This window comes from Podarcis liolepis (genome assembly GCF_965112155.1).
Source record: "Podarcis liolepis genome assembly, chromosome: 6".
Taxonomy (NCBI): Eukaryota; Metazoa; Chordata; class Lepidosauria; order Squamata; family Lacertidae; genus Podarcis; species Podarcis liolepis.
The window spans coordinates 97,595,065-97,615,223 of record NC_139559.1 but is presented as its reverse complement, the minus strand read 5'-3'; the positions used below and the strand labels follow the sequence as shown (position 1 = coordinate 97,615,223).

Sequence of the window (20,159 nt, the reverse complement as noted above, 5' to 3'; positions counted from 1 at the left end):
GGAATTAGGCTGCTGTATTATGGTGGAGGAACTGCTCTAGTGCTCTTTCTGAGAAGGGAGATTTGGTGAGAAATGAGAATGTGCAGGAGGGTGGTGATGTTTCATGGCTGATGGGAGAGGTGATGGTTGGATGAGCAAATGAGAAGACTGCATGGTTGAGAGGAATAGGCTGTTAAGGAAGTGAAGTGAGGGACCCTTGATCACTTAAAGCTGCTGTGTAGTGGCGGATAAGAAGCTGAGCATGACAACTTTGCTGCCATAGCTCTCTTGCCTTTCTGCATCAGTTCTGCAGTATCGGATAGGTGTGCCCCATTCATGCTAAACAGTCCTGCTTCTTTTGGCACCAGCATTTGACTTCATGTGTAAAGCGAAGCCTGTAACTGCAATAGGTTAAGCGTCTAGAGCTCCTCTGTGTAAGATGCTATAGCAAAATGAACAGCAGTCTGTCTGCTGGTAGCCTCAAATCCTCTTCTTGTAAGCTTGTAGTAGTACAGTGGTACCTCGGGTTACAGACGCTTCAGGTTACAGACTCCACTAACCCAGAAATAGTACCTCGGGTTAAGAACTTTGCTTCAGGATGAGAACAGAAATCATGCAGTGGCAGTGGGAGGCCCCATTAGCTAAGTGGTGCTTCAGGTTAAGAACTGTTTCAGGTTAAGAATGGACCTCCAGAACGAATTAAGTTCTTAACCCGAGGTACCACTGTAAACATTTTAGCAGTTATGGGGGAGCAGATTAGAGAGCAGAGATAATCCAGGAGGCATTTGTTGCTGTAAGGTGTGTATACTCTACTCTAAATCATGAAGTTGCAGAACATAACCATGGACAAAGAGAATGCGTCCCCTCAAGGTTTTCAGTCAGTTATGCTTCAAAGAATACATCCTTCTACCATCTTGATCAACTTTATATTAGTCTAGATGGTTTTAGAATGTGACCATTGCTAAATGCTTTTCATCTATTATAATATATGTAGGTCATATGGTTGCTCTGCATGATAACACATTAGATTGACACATCCTGGTGTCTTGTCCTAGCAGTGAAGATTGTCACAAACAAAAGTGTGCTTCCTTCCTTGTTTATAGCACAGAAGCACAGAAATGAGAGCTCTAAATGATTTTTTTACCTTCAGAAAAAACAGGCAAAGGAAGCTGAGATATGGTTATCTGAATTGCGCAGGTGTCCTTAGTGAGCCTTCAGGATACAGCAGGATGCTCTTTTTTGCTCTTTCTGTTGTGAAAGAAGCTGTCATCTGCTTTCTCCCAAAAGAAGTATCTCTGAATAAGGAAGACCTAGCCAGATCCAGACCTGTGTCCGCCCTTCCCTCCTCAGGGAAGTTGTTGGAACAGATGATAGCAGAGAGATTCCAGGTGTTATTTGATGCTGCAGTCTTCCTTGATACCTTTTCAGTCTGCCTTCAGAAGTGGCCGTGGTAGATCTGTGCCTGGAGATCAGCATGGGAAGCACTGTCCTTGCTGACCTTCTTGGAGCTCTTTGCAGCTTTTGATACTGTGGACCTTGTCAGTCTCCAGCACCTGTTAGAGCATTTTGAGGTATGCTCTTCAGTGGTTTCATTCCTTGTAGCTTGAATGTACCAAGAGGGAGACCATTGGAGAGGCTTTTAGCCCCATGACAACTGCTGTGTTGCATTTCATAGGGCTCAGGGTTAAACTGCTGTTTAACATCTGTATGAAATCATTGTGCAAGTTCCTCCAGACTTTTGGAGTATCACCTTTGGGTGTCATCAGTACACTGGTGCCCAGTTCTGTATCTTATTAAGTAAGTATCCAGGAGCTAACGTTTCTCTTTTTAACCAGGTTTTGCAGCTGGGTTCAGAAAAAAATTATTGAGCCGATAAGCTGAATTCAGGCAAATCAGAGATAATGCTGGTGAGAAGCAGATTGCTGTAGTCCAGATATGGACTTTGGTCCTCCAGATGTGACTGAACTACAGCTTCCTTCAGACCCAGCAAGCATAGCCAGTGGCCAGGGATGATGGGAGTTGTAGTTCAACAACATTTGGAGTCCGAAGGTTCCCCTGCCTGTAGTCTGGGTTAGTATCAGTCCATCTGCTGCAGAATCTGCACTCGCTTTTGAAGGGGAGAGACCTTGTCCAACAGGACCCCTACTTTTCAAATGTCCATGTTTGATTGATGTAATACAATTTATTCTGGACTTCATGTGTTTTGTTAAATGCCATATTGCATTATTTATGGTTTTATCTTTCCTTTGTAAGCCACTTAGTGAAAAATGTTGAAAAAGCAGCATATAAATATTTGAAGTAACTGCAGGGAATCCACTGACAGTTCCTTTCTGGATGCCCTTATGGCCCTGACAGTGCATAGTTTTATAACCTGAAGGTGGCAATTTTGCTCTTGACACTTGCTTTGTCAGAAAATGGGCTGCAGAGTTCTATATCTGCTGAAGCTTCTGAACAGTCATCAATGGTAGCTCAGCATATGTGTTACGGACAACAGGCTCTCCATAAAGTTCTGAAAATGCTTTCTTTGCTCTAGATACCTTGTGTGTTTATGTTGCATCTGCTTATATTCCTAGAGAGGTTACATATTTAGATTCTGTGGTAACAATTCTGTTTGGATTGTACTTCATAAGCCCTTTATAGCAGTTCCAAAACATCTGGTTTTGTTTGTGTTTTCAAAAAATAATGGACTAATATTCCTTTCTTGGGGGAAGAATGAGGGGAAGATGAATTGGGACAGGACAAATATTCTAGGCCCTTTAAATCACCTCTGCTGCTATGTGCAAAGTCAGCTGGAAACAGAACTAGCCACTGCTGGATATGTCCACAGTAAAGATCTGCTAAGAAATGGGTACAATTGGAGAAGTATGGCTTCTGCAGTGATTGGTGCCATTCCAATAGTAGTTAGCCCCTATTAGTCATAGCGGTAAAGTTGTAGGGCAAACATGATTGCACATGCTGCAATGAAAAGTGAAGTAGAGAACTATGTGAATCATTTGTGGCAGAAGTAAATAGAAGGGAATGAAGAAGTAAGCCCCATTGAACATACTGTAGTGGATTTACTTCTAAGTTAACTTGCATAGGATTGCACTGTATTTTTAAAAAGAAGCCCAACATTCCTTCAGGCCCTGTGGACATTCACAACATAAACTAAACCAGTTTCCTATGAAATCCAAAATATATTTGTTTCCAAGGAATGAGAAGAATCCTTATCTGGCTAATGTGTCTTTAGTTCTGTCAATTATGCATCTCAAGGGTTGGGGGGGGGCGGCAAAAAATGTCTTTGAAAACCTTGTTACAGATAGGTAGCCGTGTTGGTCTGCCATAGTCAAAATAAAATAAAAAAACTTCTTCCAGTAGCACCTTAAAGACCAACTAAGTTAGTTCTTGGTATGAGCTTTCGTGTGCAAGAAGTCTGAAGAAGAAGTGTGCTTGCACACGAAAGCTCATACCAAGAACTAACTTAGTTGGTCTTTAAGGTGCTACTGGAAGAATTTTTTTTATTTTTTTTATTTTGAAAACCTTGTTTGCTTCTCATGTTCACCTGTTGAGCAGAATTGGAAATTTCAGTTTACCACTACATTCATTATCAATGTGGGGTTGTCTTTGAGCCTGTTTCAAAGTGAAATCCAGTATTAATTCAGAATGTCAAGTAGTATCTACTGTATTTGAAGTCTAGTGAATGAAATTGAAACTGTATTACAGTTGATTTTTTAACATTTTTCAAAGACTTCATTAATAGCCTTACAGGAGTTCCAAACTGTACCAACTCCCCATTGATGTGAAATTGCTATACCTTGTGAATCAAAGCCATTTTGATCTTACACTCTCTGTTTTCACCTCAAGGTGACTTAACTTTGCACATGTAAATCTGCCAGTACAGTCGTACCTTGGAAATTGAACGGAATCCATTTCGGAATCTGTTCAACTCCCAAAACGTTCGGAAACCAAATCAAGACTTATGATTGGCTGCAGGAGCCCCATCAAGATATTCGGCTCCCAAAAATAGTTTGTAAACCAAAACGGTCACTTCTGGGTTTGTGGTGTTCAGGAGCCAAAATGTTCAAGAACTAAGCTGTTTGAAAACCAAGGTACAACTATATTTGAGTATCAATTATTGACCTCCTAATCTAGGGAAAATCAAGAGCCAGAAATGGGGAACATCGATCTGGGTTGTTTTACAAAATGTCTTCTGTTTCCAACATGTTTTCTGCACAGTATTTTATCTTTTAAAAGTATTTTCCTAGAGAGTTGTGGGCAGGGGGCGGGGGAGTAAATTGTACAGAAGGAAGAAAAAATAATTTTCTGTGACTTTAACTTTGCACTATTCTCCTCCTCTAAGCCCTAGTTCAACTCTGAAGTAGTGTTTATGAACTTATCAGTGTGTACAGGGTTTGTTCCTACTGAGATGTTTGGCCTATAAAACAGATCAGATTAGATTAAAACACAAAATAGGACTTCGTTTAAACTGTAAAAGAAATTGAAAAGAAAATTTATGGAACTAGGGGCAGGGGGTAGGGAAGGCAAGGATTTGGAGAATCCCATTTTATGGATTTGATAATGTTTTCGTGTATACTTTTCTTTCTTTCATTGTTGTTTGTTTTTATTTTTGTTACTTTTGTTGAAAATAAAAATAAACTGTAAAAGAAATTATATTTTGGGGAGAAAGAGTAAAATTTTTAAAACATTAATATATGCTATTGATGATGTGCTTGGTTTAGAATTCATGGGGTCAAAATTTCAAGTTTGACATAGGTTTCAAACTGTACCAACCTATGTTACCCGGAAGTCACTGTTGCCATAGCCCTGGGGTTGGAAATCTGTTTGTCTTTGGGTATTGTGTTGGAAATGTATCAAGAGCTGGAAGGCTTGATGAATATCGAGATTGGTATTATAATTAGATAAATCTTGGATAAATACTGTAGATTCCCTGACTATTGTCTGGGCTTAATGGAGTTGGAGTCCAGTGTCTGCAGGGCCACAGGTTCCCTACCTCTGCTTTAGTCTTTGCACAAATTCAGTTTTTAAAAATCAAGTAAAGGCGTATGAGTTAATTGAATAGTCTTGTCCTTACCTTGCTCAGTGACAGTGGTTTTAAACTTTCTCCTCTTAGGGAACTCTTTCTCATTGATTTGTCTTCCAAATAACCTGTGGGGTAGAAGATTATTCTGAGACGTGCTCTTGGGTTAGTCGTTTCATACAGAACATGAGCCTCATCTTTGTCCAGTGCATCTGGAACACTTGCTGTTTGACAAGCTGTCTTTTGGGGAAGTTGGACTTCTATTACTGCTATTAAGTGAGAAGAATCCCTGATCAGCTTCACCTTGGGGTTCACTGAATAGAGTTTGAAAACCAGTGTTTTACTCTTCTGTTTTCTTTCAGATCTCCTTTGGTAATGCCCCGTCGTCACCTTCCCTGAGAGCTGCAACTGCTCACCATTTCTTTCCTCTCCCGCTATTTCAGACTTCTGGCTCTCTGTGCTTTTGCATTCTTATTCATACTAAGTTCTGTTGTCAAAGAAAGCTGGAGCATAACAGCAATGGTAGTATTTGCTTAGTTGTGCCAGTTTTGACATACCTAGCTCATCTTTTTCCTTGATCCAGATAGCCAGGCATGCTACTTTCTAAATCAGGAGTGGCCAACATGATGTTCTTTGTGTGCCATTGGACTACATTTCTCATCACCCCTGTCCATTGGCCATGCTGGCTTAGACTCTTGGGAGCTGGAGTTCAACAACATTTGAAGGGCACTCTGCTGAAACACCTCTTGTTCTAAGTTATATGATATACATGGTAACAGTCTGGATTCTTGGACTACATTAACACCTTATAACTACAATCTGTTTTACAGTCTCCTGCTACAGCTTGGATGCAGTCTGACTTTGGTGGTAACCATTGTTGCAGAGTAATTATCAGAGGGAGTTTCACAAAGTGCACCCTTTTGAGAACTCGAGGATCTAGCTACATAGTCCCATCCCAACAAATTACTTTTTTGGCTTTCTTTGCCAGTGCATGCTTTATGGGACTGTTTCAGGGAGATGAGAAAAATGGGGGTGTCTTGTAGCTTACATAGATTGATTGCTGTAGATCCTGCAGAGATGGCTTTCTGCCAGTTTTGTCTCTTCCTGAGTTCAAGACCAGTAGTCAAAGAGTCCTGAAGCTTTAGAAAAGGTTCGCTGTGAATTGAAGGCCTCATAGCATGTTGGCTATCCCCAGGCATTTGGTATAGGAAGGTAGTTCTAATTAATAGGGGACTGCTGCAGATTGTGGAAGTTCTATGGCGGAGTCCTGCTGCTATCCCAGTGGTCTTCAAAAGGTGGTTGTGCAGTATTTTCCTTGATAAGATTTTACCCCAGAATATGAATTTTTAAAATATCAAAAAGCACACTATTCTTTGAGAAAGGGTATTGTGGTTGTAGATTAGGTACATACATTTTTTTTGTCTTTTATTACATCTTACCAACTTGATTGATCATTGAGCCTCTCATTTGGCTTACTTTAGGTTAGAAGTATAAATTAGATAAAGGTGGAAAGTATGGCATTGATCAAATGACTATAGTACCAGAATCATATACCTTCTACTAGAAATTCAAGTATTGGAGTGTTGATTTTAAAATGTTGCCAGCAATAGTAGCATAAAACATTTCTTCTGGCAAAGAAATTATCTTATTCTTATTCTCCTCTTCTAGTACTTCAGAAAAAGCTTCCATGCAGATTTGTGCTTCACCTACCTCCCCTGTTTCAGTCTGCCCATGAAATTACAAGAGTTCTTGCACTCGTACTGGTTCCCTTTTCTTCACTGGGACTCGTATTGTCAGAATTCATACGCTATGTATTCAGCCTCACTAATTAAGGGAAACTGGAAAATTAAGTGTGCCTTGCATGCATAATTGTACTAAACATCTAGTTGTGTGTCTGTTACATGAAAGATTTTTGATTGTGTGTTTTCTAGTCTTTGAATGTCCCCTGTGCAAGTTGTGGTGTTAGCCATAACCAGTGGCTGAGAGCTATTTGCTTGTGTTTACGTTGTGGCCATGCAGTAGTACAGTGGTACTTCCGGTTGCGGACGGGATCTGTTCCGGAGGTCCGGTCAGATCCTGAGGTTTCCATAACTTGAGGACTGCTTCTGTGCATGTGCGTGTGGCGAAACCCTGTAAAATACTTCCGGGTTTGCCGCACGTACATCCCGAAGTTTACGTAATCAGAGGGTTATGTAAATGGAGGTTCGACTGTAATAAACATAGGTCTGTAGTTCCTGGAAGCCACTTTCATGCGGAAGACTGAAGGATCCACGGTGGATTGCGGGGCAGTGACATGCAGGGCTGTGCACTTAAGCCCCTATCCCCAGGCATGACTGGGGGTAAAGTGGCTGCTGAAAGGACTGTGGGAGAAGAGGCACCTATTCCTGCCCAGTGCTCCTCCCCTGGAAATCATCCCTGCCAGCCTGCCGCTTACCAGTTGCAAAATTCTAGCTGTGATTCCCAGACCTGTATTCACTGCTGAATGCATAGATCAGACTTCAGTTCTCTTCATACATGGCACTTTTCAGGATGAAGATTTGCATTGTGTGCTCTTGTGCTGTTGACCATGTGCCGATTCTTGCAGACTGTGTATCAGGGTGGATTTGATTTAGATCACAATTTAAATCACTAATCAGTAAGACTCGTTTTAAATCATTTTTTTTACAGAAAGACTCATTCTTGCTGGTATAATCTTAATATTTACAACCAGATGAAGGTTTCATTTTTGAAATAATAAATTTTCAGAGTAGTTTTTACAGTTACAAAGTTAAGGCTAGTCTTGGGATGAGGGCAGGTAAAAGGTGAGCAGGACAAAACAGCGCCCATCTAAACAGTGAGGCACAGCAGCAGCAGAACCAATGCCGCATCCAGAGTATCATCACTCATACCAGCCAGAGTGGCGTGCAGGCCTAGAGCTGGCACCATGATCAGCTCCTGGGCTGCCTCAGTCCCAGAACACCCCATTAAGCAGGTGAGATGGGGAGCTCCTGTGAGCAGAGGGACACTTCTACTAATTTTAGCCTGTTCTTCCAGACAAAGGGGAGTGGACTGTAGCCTACATTTTGCTGTGGAAGCAGTCTCAATCTTTCATGAGTAGGTGCTTTGTAAAGAAGTGTGAGCTCAGTGGCATTGCATGTGTTGTCAGCGCCTGGGGCAAGGCAGTAATTGTGCCACCTAACCTAGAATCATAGAATCATAGAGTTGGAATAGACTACAAGGGCCATCGAGTCCAACCCCCTGCCAAGCAGGAAACACCATCAGAGCACTCCTGACATATGGTTGTCAAGCCTCTGCTTAAAGACCTCCAAGAAGGAGACTCCACCACACTCCTTGGCAGCAAATTCCACTGTCAAACAGCTCTTACTGTCAGGAAGTTCTTCCTAATGTTTAGGTGGAATCTTCTTTCTTGTAGTTTGGATCCATTGCTCCGTGTCCGCTTCTCTGGAGCAGCAGAAAACAACCTTTCTCCCTCCTCTATGTGACATCCTTTTATATATTTGAACATGGCTATCATATCACCCGTTAACCTCCTCTTCTCCAGGCTAAACATGCCCAACTCCCTTAGCCGTTCCTCATAAGGCATCGTTTCCAGGCCTTTGACCATTTTGGTTGCCCTCCTCTGGACACGTTCCAGTTTGTCAGTGTCCTTCTTGAATTGTGGTGCCCAGAACTGGACACAGTACTCCAGGTGAGGTCTGACCAGAGCAGAATACAGTGGCACTATTACTTCCCTTGATCTAGATGCTATACTCCTATTGATGCAGCCCAGAATTGCATTGGCTTTCTTAGCTGCCGCATCACACTGTTGGCTCATGTCAAGTTTGTGGTCAACCAAGACTCCTAGATCCTTTTCACATGTACTGCTCTCAAGCCAGGTGTCACCATCTTGTAACCTCATTGTGGATGTTGCGTGGGAGGCAGCAGGTGGACTTCACTCTCTGTATCCCTGTGCCAGCCCCTCCTCACGGCGGTCGTCTACCAGTTTCCGTGTGCAAGCTCCCAGTAGGAGTGATGTCTGGCGCTCTTTGGTGGGCTTGGTGGCGCCCCAGCAGTGCCAGAGCCGCAGCTGCTACCAGTCTAGGAGGAGGGTGGCAGAGAGCAGGCTGAGGCACCATGTACAGCCCTTCCTTGTCTGCCTCTCCTGGACTTGCAGCACGAGGGTGGGCACCAGCAGGTCCAGGGCCAAGCAGACAGCTGTCCTCTCCATGCTCCTGCCATGAGGTGTGCGGCTCGCCCAAGGACATCACCCCACTGGGCATCCCTTTGCTGGCCACAAGGAGAAGGATGCACCCCCACAACCCTGAAGGCCCAACCTGGGTGTAGCTCACCTTCCCATGGCTCTGGAAGATGGCAGCCATGCTGCCTCAGCAAGGGAGCCTGTCATGGGGGCACTGCTTTGTGCCCCATCAGAATTCAGCGCTTGGGGCCTCACGTTGTCATACTACGCCACTTTGTGAGCTAGGTAGGTAAAGGACCCCTGGACAGTTAAACACGGAAACACTGTTTACCTTCCTACCGCAGTGGTACCTATTTATCTATTTGCACTGGTAGGCTTTCAAACTGCTAGGTTGGCAGGAGCTGGGACAGAGCAATGGGAAATCACCCCATCGCATGGCTTCAAACCACTTACCTTCCGATCGGCAAGCCCAAGAGACTCAGTGGTTTAGACCACAGCAAAGTCAGTGGGATTGGTTTGCCTGCAAACTTTACATTGGTCCTAAATGTATTTCTGTAGTCTTCAAACATTTGAACCAATGTAACCATAAAAGATATTTAAACAGATCTGTCTTATAGATAGGTAACTTTTTGAAGATATGCTTTCTGCAGTAAAACTTGTATCAGCTTTTCTGAAGCTACTGTTTCCTCACATTTCTTTAGCTTTCTTCATGTTTCTTCAAATATATAGTGGTACCTTGGTTGTCAAACGGCTTAATTGTTGAACAAATTGACTCCCAAACGCCGCAAACCGGAAGTGAGTGTTCTGGTTTGTGAACGTTTTTTGGGAGCCAAGCATCCAACATGGCTTATGCAGCTTCTGATTGAGTGCAGGAAGCTCCTGCAGCCAATCGGAAGCCACACCTTGGTTTTCGAACTGTTCAGAGAGTCGAACAGACTTCTGGAATGAATTAAGTTCAGCAACCAAGGTACCACTGTATTTCTTCCATCTTTGAAGAAATTTTCTCATTGTAGCTTTTGTTCTCTCATGCAGGATGTTCTTTCTTGCTTGTGAAGGCAACTCATTGGCAAGACCTCACTGTGTGGGTAGGGGAGAACATAAGAGTGCAATCACATTCTCTTCCTCTCTCCTCCAGCATTTCTAGTGTTTGGAATCTGAGGCATAACAGCCATTGGTACGACACATATATAAAATGACTTACAAGCTATCTTTTTAGGCGTAGCTTACTCGAGACAGCGTACTCAGCATAAAAAGACAATATAACAAATTTACAATAGCAGCACTATTAACAATATCTTAAAACACAGGTCAAATAATTTGCTTTTTCACATTATCATGTGTAAATGTTCTTAGCATGTGCACCAATCCATTGATGAATGTGTGTGCTTGTTTATCTAATTAATAAATATATATTGTGCACCTTTAATGACAGTTTCTAGAGCTGTTTTACAAGCATAATGTGAAATGGTGATAAAACGGCCAAGTCAAACAATATTGTGTGTGTTAGCATGTCAGCCTAGGCAGGTGTGGTACTGTTGTGGTAGTGCTCAGAGCAAATAGGCTGGTGCATACGGTCAGGTTATTTAAATGTGATGTTCTACATGTTCTTGAGCTGTACTCATTGTTTGTTTCAGACCTTTATTTTAGTCATTTTTTGTAAAATGGCTGATCTTAGTGGGGACCATTCACAAAGCAGGGTTGCTTCCACTGGGAGCCAACTTTTATTTCAAACTAGCAGGGCAAGCCTATTTACTACAAGGACCCCTAGTTGCCGGCAAACTCATTGCAACACTGGAAACTGTTATAAACTAGATCAGGCTGCTTGTCTCTCTATCTCAGGATTGCCTACTCTGACTGGCAGTGGTTTTCCAGAGTCATATGTAGACGTTTTTCCATCACCATCTGCCTAGTCTCTTTTAAAAACAACAACAAACAAAGAAACCCAAAAACAAGCTGTCTCAGAAATTGAGGCTGGGACCTTCTGCATCCAGAGTGTCCCACATTCTGGACAGGTGTTGATGCATTGCTTGCAAAGTTAAACCTTCCTACCCATTTGGCATGCCAGTTTAGCTTATTTGTGCATTATGAAGAAGCATAGAACCTTTTGAAAGCATGGATCATTGAGGACTTACTCCCTTTGACCCTAAGGAGCTGTTGGTCTTCTTGAACTAGACGAGTGACTGTAGGGAGCCCTTTTTAGTCTTGCACCTACTATTCTAAATGATCATCTCACACAGATTCTCCATTGGACAATTGTGAGACCTTGTCAGTTAAAGTAATTTTAGTGTGGGAATAAAAAAATTCCTTCCAGTAGCACCTTAAAGACCAACTAAGTTAGTTCTTGGTATGAGCTTTCGTGTGCATGCACACTTCTTCAGATACACTGAAAGCTCATACCAAGAACTAACTTAGTTGGTCTTTAAGGTGCTACTGGAAGGAATTTTTTTATTTTGACTATGGCAGACCAACACGGCTACCTTTAGTGTGGGAGAAACTGCTAAAGGGAAGAGCAGGAATTGAAAGGTGCATACGTTGGGGGTGAAAGTACCAGCTGCCAGGAAGCAGGCCCTGAGACGGGAGCCTTGACAGCAGGTGTTAGAGCATCAAGGTTAGGACTATTTTTAGGGGAAAGTATATAAACATAGCACGGCATGGCATTCTGTTTGTTTTGAAACCGCCTTTGCAAAAGCTATATGTAAAATATAGATTGCAGTTGATGAAGCAAAGCAATATTTAGACCTTACCACAATAACTCAAATGTATCTGAAATCTTTGTTTTTATACATTGGTTAAAACATAACTGCACTTTTTATCTACAACAAAATGTTTTCTCTAAACACAGGACAAAGAGAAGATGGGATGAGGATGAGAGCCAGTGTGGTGCAGTAGTTAAGAGAGGTAGATTCGTAATCTGGGGAACCGTGTTTGCGTCTCCGCTCCTCCACCTGCAGCTGCTGGGTGACCTTGGGCTAGTCACACTTCTCTGAAGTCTCTCAGCCCCACTCACCTCACAGAGGGTTTGTTGTGGGGGAGGAAGGGAAAGGAGATTGTTAGCCGCTTTGAGACTCCTTAGGGTAGTGATAAAGCGGGGTATCAAATCCAAACGCTTCTCTTCTTCTTCTATAGTTCATATGACAAAAACTCTAGAACATATTTTATCTGATATATTTTCTGAGAGTCTTAGAAAATGCAGGTTTTTCAACATCCTGAGTTGCAGCATTAGTGTTTTAGAAGGGAGGGTCACATTGTAAGTTCATTAGGTTTTTTTCTAAGGTACTACAGTATAGCTGAATAATCCTGAAGAGTGATGATGGTTTATAAATCAATTGAATAAAACTGAAGCTACTGATATTTGGTTTCCTCTGGCTCTAGAATTTAGTGTACTTAAACTGCAAACTGCATGGTGTGGCAAAAGTGGATGGTTAGTAGTTTTCTTCCTCGTAATACAAGAATCTGTCCAAGATTCAGGACAGACAGTAAGCAGGTAGTTAACACAGTACTTGGTAAGATAAGACTAGACCAGTTCTGTTATATTTAGTAGAACCAGATAATTAACTACTTGACTGTCCATCATTTCTTGATAGAAATGAGACTGTAGATCACCTTCATTTGAAATCTGCCTGATAATTTTTCTTAAGGCTTTAAATTTACCCATAAAAAGTGTTGTGAAATATTGTCTCAAAATATGGTTAAATAGTAGGGTCAATAACTAAAAGTTATGCATAGTTCTCTACTAGTTTGAAACTCCTTTCCACTAGTTGGACTTCTGCATCAAATCATGTTTGCATGTTACACAACTGCTTGTTGCTGTATGACATTGAAACTACTAATTAGACCAGGAGTCAGCAAACTCTTTCAGCAGGGGGCTGTTCCACTGTCCCTCAGACCTTGTGGGGGGCCGGACTATATGTTGCCATGATTATGACCCGCATTTTTGGCAAAAACCCATGTTGACAGTTATTATTTCTCTCGTGAGTGGGGGGTGAGGAGCTAAGGTAAGCGCACCATTTCTGTCAGCCCTTGAGAGTGTGTGCGCATGGGTGGGTGAAGGGAAAAACCATTGGCCAAGCTAGGTCAGGCCAGTGCCGCTCAAGCAAAAACGTTCTTTTCCCTGTGTGAGGGAGGACAAGGCGGTTGCAGCTATTTACCTTTCCATGGCTTGCACTGTGTAGCTAACAAGCGGCCTCCCCAGCAGAACTGCTTCGAAGTGCAGCTGCCCAGGTGCTCCCCGCTTCCTCTGGCAGGGAGCACTGCCGCCACAGACACCAGCGGGTGTCGCTCCTGAGGCGCCTCCGAGCCCCTGCTGTCGCAACTGCCCTTCCTGAGGTCAGTTGCCGGCAGCTCCATGGTGGAAATCCGAACTGTGGCTCTTTTTCCCTCTTCCCCACCCCTACCCCAGAATAAAAGATTGCTGCGCGCACAATGGACAGAGAAGGGGCTTCTCTCAAGCAGCCGCCCGCCTCACTTTTGACCCCCAAGCCTGGCTGAGTCACAGAAACCATCACGTGTGCACTATGCCGGCTGCCTGGATTCCCGGACCGTCCGCGGCCGGATCTAGAAGGCAATTGGGCCTGATCTGGCCCGTGGACCTTAATTTGCCGACCCCTGAATTAGACTATCGGGTACGCTTAGCATTCCTTTCAAAATTGGCAAAGCAGACATGGGGAGCAGCTGAAAGGGGAAGGGGTGTTGGGACTTAGTGATCTAGTTTCCTAGATATGGTGAAGTTTAAGGAGGTGGTACTTGCAGTTGTCAAGATCTGTGCAAGAAAAGGTCACAGAGTTGTCATCACTCCATAGCTCATTTGTTGTTACAGTAAATGAAGGGGATGGGAATGGGAACTTTTGATTTTGATAAAGTAGAACTCCTCCCAAAAGGAAGGGAAGGGAAGGGAAGGGAAAGGGGGTTGGTGAATAGTGTTCTGGCTTATTCATGTTGTGGTTTAGCATGATGGACAAACTTCATGTATGTAAATAAAGATGGGAAGCATAATAGGCTCAATCAATCCACAGGATCTATTTATTAATTTATTTAACAAAATTTATATACTGCTTGATTATAGAGAAACAGCAACCTCTAAGCTGTTTGCAAAAATACTAAACATTAAATTTCCCATTAAAAACAGTTAGAAGCAGGTATTTAAAAGCATCAACAAGATTATTAAAATGAACAATAGAGATTAAACGCATTTAACTTCTACATGTCTGGATAGGCTTGCCTAAACAAAGATGTTTTAAGCAGGTGCTGAACAGATTACAGCAAAGGTGCCTGCTTGATGTCAATATGAGGGGAGTTCCGAAATGTAATATTATGTAGTACTTTTGAACAGTGGCATAAGCAAGGTCAGATGGTACCCGGTGCGGAAAATTTCTTGTCCCCCCCCCCATTGAAATTCTTAAAAGAAGGAAAAATAAGATACAGTGGAAAGTGTAATTTTCGGGTTTATTTACTTAACATTGTGAGCATAAGCGCTTAAAACCGTTTTTTCCTAACTATGTTCTCTGCAAATTTTGAAATCACATCATCAATTCCTTTTGCTACTTTGTTTTCAATTGACAAGATGGCTAAGCCAGAGAGCTTTGCCAATCTCAACCTGATGCCCTTTCTGATTCTGCTGCCAGTCTTTCTCTTCCTGCCTCCGCTCCCCGAAAACGTTTGCTATGCATCTAGGCCTGTGATATAGCGAAGACCAAAGAAAGAGAGAAAGGGCTGGCCTTCCTGTTAGGCAGGCAGACGAGGCTGCTTCAGGTGCTAAAGTAGGGGGGCAGAAGAGCAGAAGAGCAAAACCCAGCTGGGAAAAGAGGAATCTGCTTCAGTCTTGCTCTGTCGTAAGGAGCTTCCCAGGACCTTCTGAGCAGAGGCACACCAGATATGGAAGCTAGGAGCTAAATGGCACCTTAAACCTAGGTTATGGGCGCAACAACAGAATGTCTAGGCGTACTTTTTTATAACAAGAATACAAAGCTGAAAATGAATGAACTGCAGCTAAAATCTTATGTTTGTTTTTCACATGCTCTAGTCCTTCCCCTGCCCACCCCACTAATATTCTGAAGAGGGTCTCTTCTCCATTCTTCAGAGAGTGGCTGGAAGTGGGGAGGCAGAAAAAGGTCCTCCTTTCCTTCCACTCCGCAGTTTTAATCTGAAATCTTAGGCGCAGTACTGCGCCCAGAGCTCAGAAACTGCTTGCGCTAATGAAATTCCCTGTTGCAAAATGCGCCTAGAACAATGGGAGTTTTGAACGCTGGCCCCAGACTGGGGACTGCTTCTTGGATTATACTGGTCTGTTGATTTTTTGAAAGGTGTTCTTAAAACATCAGCACCAAATAGAATCTCTGGAGGAAACTGAAATCATTGGGAGATGAGGAAGAAGCAGAGGGGACCAGGGAGGCTGTTGGGGCTCAAGACCAGAGAGGAGGGGGAGCAGGAGCCAGAGATCAGGGGGGCAGGGAGGGTCTTGGCCAGAGCCATCACAGGTTGCCTGGGGAAAGAGTGGCAGGCTCTGAGCGGCCTCAGTTTCCCCCACCTGTGAAACTGGACCAGCTGGGCAACTGGCTGTCGTGTTCACCCCCGCTGCAAACAAAAAGGCAGCACCAAAGGGAGGACAGTATTGTGACTTTATTGCATTGTATAATTTTTTTGAAAAATGAATTTGTCATTGTTTGTCTTATTTATGTTTATATGATGCTGTGTTTTATGTTAGAGATTGCAATAATGCTGTTTGTGATTATTGTGAAACACTTTGAGCTCAACATTTGTTTTTGGACAAGCGAAATACAAATATTAAATCAAATCAAACCCTGCTTTTCTTCCTAAGTTGCCTTTTACTTTGTATTTCTTTATTCAGCCTTTTTTTTAAGGTGCAGAGGGTGACAGTGGACTACAGCAGCCCTGCCATGTAGTCTGCTTTCTATACCGCACAGTGGGCAGCCTGAGGGAGTAACATAAAACAACTCTGTTGTGTAGACCACTTGTATTATTATGCTCTACTGCGGTTTGGAGGAGGATCGTGGCTGAGAAGGGTTTACAACAGCCACTCTCATTTTGCCTCAAGGCAGCTTGGTGCATGTGGCTGAGAGGTGGGCTGGCGGTAGGGGGCTCACAGCAACCCTATAGTGCAGGCCACACTTTCTCCCCACAGTAGAGCTCTTTCCATAGCTCTGTAACTGGAATTCCATGCAGGGAAGGCATGCCTCTGAGCATATACAGACCACAATCCCAGGCCCCAACACCCCGTAGGGGTTGGGGGGGGGAGTGAGTGAAAAAGTTGCCTCTTCTGCCTTCGGTCTGCCCATCCTTTCTGCCTCGCTTATCTTGGCTGGTATGCCTCCCCCACTCTCCACCCTAAGCCAAACTACAAAGGCCCTAAGGAGGTCTACCGTGCAGGGCTGCTGGGAGTAACCATCTGTCTCTCAAAGGGTGATGGGGGCCCCTCTCACCATGAACCCCAAGAAGAAAAAGGGCAGAACGCCTTCTTTGACGCTTGCATGGCGTGTGACTTCTTTCTAAAAGCCCCTTTTCACATGACACTGTGCCAGGATTGGGGCCTCTTGCCCCACTTCTCTCTTTTCTGGGGACTGGACTCCTTGCTGCTAGGCAGGCGAAAGGGGAGAATTGCAAAGAAACTGAAACAAATGCCTAGAGAGGCTTGTGCTAGAAGGAAATGAAGGAGAAAGACGGCGGGGGGGGGAGCGGCGGGAGAGAGAGAAGTTTCGTTTTGAAACGCACCATTTGTTTAAGGGGCATTTTTAAAAAGAAAGAAAGTTGTTTAAACACTAAGAAATGGGATGATAAGCTCTGGGGTTTGTGCCTCTATATGGATTCCAAGATACCTGATTGTTGGAGTTCAGAGGAATCCCTCATCTGGATCTTGTGTAGAAATGAATTTTCTTCACCGGAAGAACGAGTTTCAAAGTTTTACTGCAGAACCGTCTTAAATACTAGTTACAATAAGATAAACATTACGAAATACCAAAGTAACACAATGTAAACAGTTATAGCTGAATCCACCATGGGGGTAATGGACCCCTCAAGGCTTCTCCCCACCCTGCCATTTCCACTCCTGGAAAACCAGGGAATCTGCTGAATGCATTCCTGGTTCAAGGTGACACGCGCACAGCCGGGCTCCCTGAATAGGAGGCAGAGGCTGGGCTCAAGGGTCAGTGTCCTGGAGGTTCGGGCTTGCGCTGACCTCTCCCCACCCTCAGCCTCCACCCCCACCCTGCCCTGCTTCTCCTTTCCTGCCAGGGCAACCAGCGGCGGGGGCAGAAGGCGCGTGCCAGCGTTGTTTGCCCAAAGCCGCTGCTTTCTTTCAGGGACCGGGAGCAGGTGCGTTCAGCCGTCACCCCCCTCAAGATGGCACCCGGCCCGGCCCACCCCCCTTGCTCCACCACTGCTTTTGAAGGCTAATACCATTGTCCATTACCTGGACCAAAAACCTTTGAAATTTATTTTTTCAATATTTTTGGCAGTTTACATATGCTTATTCCAGTGCAAAGTCTCTCAACAGAACTGAAATGAGTTCAATATCTTGGTTCTGCATTATGGTAATACTTTTTGAGGGATGGCATGGGGAGTGGGGTGGTAAGAGTCTTGCTGAATATATAGTTTCAGGATTACAAAGAAGTAAATGTGAAAGTCACTAAACCTGACCTAGAGGAAATATTATAGTGTGGGCTTCCTTTTCTTTTTTTGAGAGAGAGAATCACTACTTTTCCATTGTCTGGTATCTCAGTAAGATGGTTAAATGCATCCTCTTCTAATGATGATTTTGGATACAGTGGTACCCCGCAAGACGAATGCCTCGCAAGACGGAAAACCCGCAAGACGAAAGGGTTTTCTGTTTTGGAGGCGCTTCGCAAGACGAATTTCCCTATGGGCTTGCTTCGCAAGACGAAAGCCCATAGGGAAATCTCCGGGGACCTCTTTTAAATGCTGGCGGTGGGGAGCAAAGCCTTTCTCCCCCTCCGGCCTTCAGAAGAGGTCCAGGAAGGCCGGCGGGGGCCGAAAGGCTTTGCTCCCCACCGCCAGCATTTTAAAAGCAGTCCGGGATAGCAGCGCCTTTCTCCGCTGTCCCGTACGGCTTTTGAAGGCAGGCGGGGGGGGGCAAAGACTTTCGCCCCCCGCCCGCCTTCAGAAGAGGTCCAGGACCTCTTCTGAAGGCGGGTGGGGGGCAAAAGTCTTTGTCCCCCCTGCCTGCCTTCCCAGGGGCTTTTACATCGCCCCGGACAGCGGAGAAGTCCTCCGCTGTCCCGGGCGATTTTAAAATGCCGCCCGCCAGCATTTTAAGATCGCCCCGGACAGCGGAGAAGTCCTCCGCTGTCCCGGGGTTTTTTAAAATGCTGGGGGTGGGAAGAAAAGCCCTTGTCCCCCCCCCAGCCTTCAGAAGAGGTCGGGGGACAGACTGTCCCCGGACCTGGTCTGAAGGCGGTTTCCATAGGAACGCATTAATTGATAGATAAGATAGATAGATAATATTTATTACGGCCATAGGCCCATACAGGTAAAAACAACACATAAGTGACAGCTTGTGCCGTGGGGGGAAAGAAAAAAAAGAAAAAAGAAAAAACAGACGCTAAAACACCACGATAACAATAAAATACTATAAGATGGAAAGGCAATTAGCTTGTAGCGCTCCTTGACGTCGCTTTTGGGAGAGGACAGCGACCAGGAACCTAGCCACTTTCAGGGTCGTGTGGGAATCCTTATCCTGCAAGATTTGGGCAATGCATTCCTATGGGAAACCGTGCATCGCAAGACGAAAAACTTGCAAGAAGAAAAAACTTGCGGAACGAATTAATTTCGTCTTGCGAGGCACCACTGTATGTGATGCTGAGCATCTAATTACTCCCACTTAAGGTGTTATAGGAAATGCTTTTTTGACACCCTTGAGTCTTCTAGATTGAAATTCAGATCGGTTGTACTGTGCCCATAAAAATGGGGCACCTAAGATGTGAATGTGCTGGATTTTTACTTTCATCAGCCCTTTCTGGTCCTAACAATTATTATTTTGTATTTCATTTGCAGGCAGGCAGAAGTCCTGAAGGCTGACATGACGGGTAAGGAGCTTTGTTTTTCATTTCAAATCAGCCAGAAACTTGGGTGGTCTGCTTTCCACAATTGCTACCTCTGGATGTGAATGGGACCCGTTCCAGAGCCTGTTCGCATCCTGAAGCGAACGCAACCCGCGTCTGCGTGGGTCGCAATTTGCTGCTTCTGCGCATGCGTGTGATGTCATTTTGAGCATCTGCGCATGCGCGAGCAGCGAAACCCGGAAGCAACACATTCCATTACTTTCGGGTCGCTGCAGAGCGCAACCTGAAAACGCTCAACCCGAAGCTACTTCAACCCGAGGTATGACTGTAAAATACATGAACTAGGATCAGTAAAGGTGTATAAATCAAAGGCTGGATGATACGGAGCTATACCAAAATTTCTTAGCTGGTGGTGGAGTCTGCTCACCGTTAAATTTCGGCATAATCCCTATCTACCATGCTCCGTCCTACTTAACATCGCTTATGGCCGCGTCTCACCGATATGCCTTCATTAGAGCTAGGTTCAATGTTTTTCCAACAAATGTCCTGAGACATAGATTCACTACGGGCCAAGTCCCTTCAATGTGTGCTTGTGATATGAAAACATCTGAATCTCTACAGCATGTCATGTTTATCTGCCCTATGTACAGTTCAGCTCGTGCTAGTATACTAAACTCCATAATTCAGCCTATGGCTGACAAACCAGTAGATCTAAAGCTTGCCTGGGTTCTTCAAGATGTGGATCCTTATATTACCCTACAGGTTGCTAAATTCCTAACAGCCGTCCTCTCGTACAAGAGACGGAATGGAATGTTAGCCGATTATTGATAGTTATAAGAATTTTCTGCAATGACATCAGATATTGATTTTAGCGTAGTGCCTAAATCTTAATCTTAATTTTTTCTCTTGAATTGCTAATATCTGTCCTTGTGAGCTGTGAATTGTGTTATATTAT

At 44.0% G+C, this 20,159-nt stretch overlaps 2 protein-coding genes across 3 annotated transcripts in view; one reads left to right on the top strand and one right to left on the bottom strand.

Annotated features, from left to right (window-relative positions):
• DARS2 (aspartyl-tRNA synthetase 2, mitochondrial) overlaps window positions 1-20,159 on the bottom strand; it is a 1,012,941-nt gene that overhangs the window by 11,450 nt on the left and 981,332 nt on the right. The window lies entirely within an intron of this gene.
• Window positions 1-20,159, top strand: part of SMG7 (SMG7 nonsense mediated mRNA decay factor) — a 67,629-nt gene that overhangs the window by 853 nt on the left and 46,617 nt on the right. For both annotated transcript variants that reach the window (XM_083507056.1, XM_083507055.1), the window contains exon 2: window positions 19,197-19,228. In XM_083507056.1, the coding sequence (XP_083363182.1) occupies window positions 19,197-19,228 (32 nt within the window). The remainder of the gene's footprint in view (window positions 1-19,196; window positions 19,229-20,159) is intronic.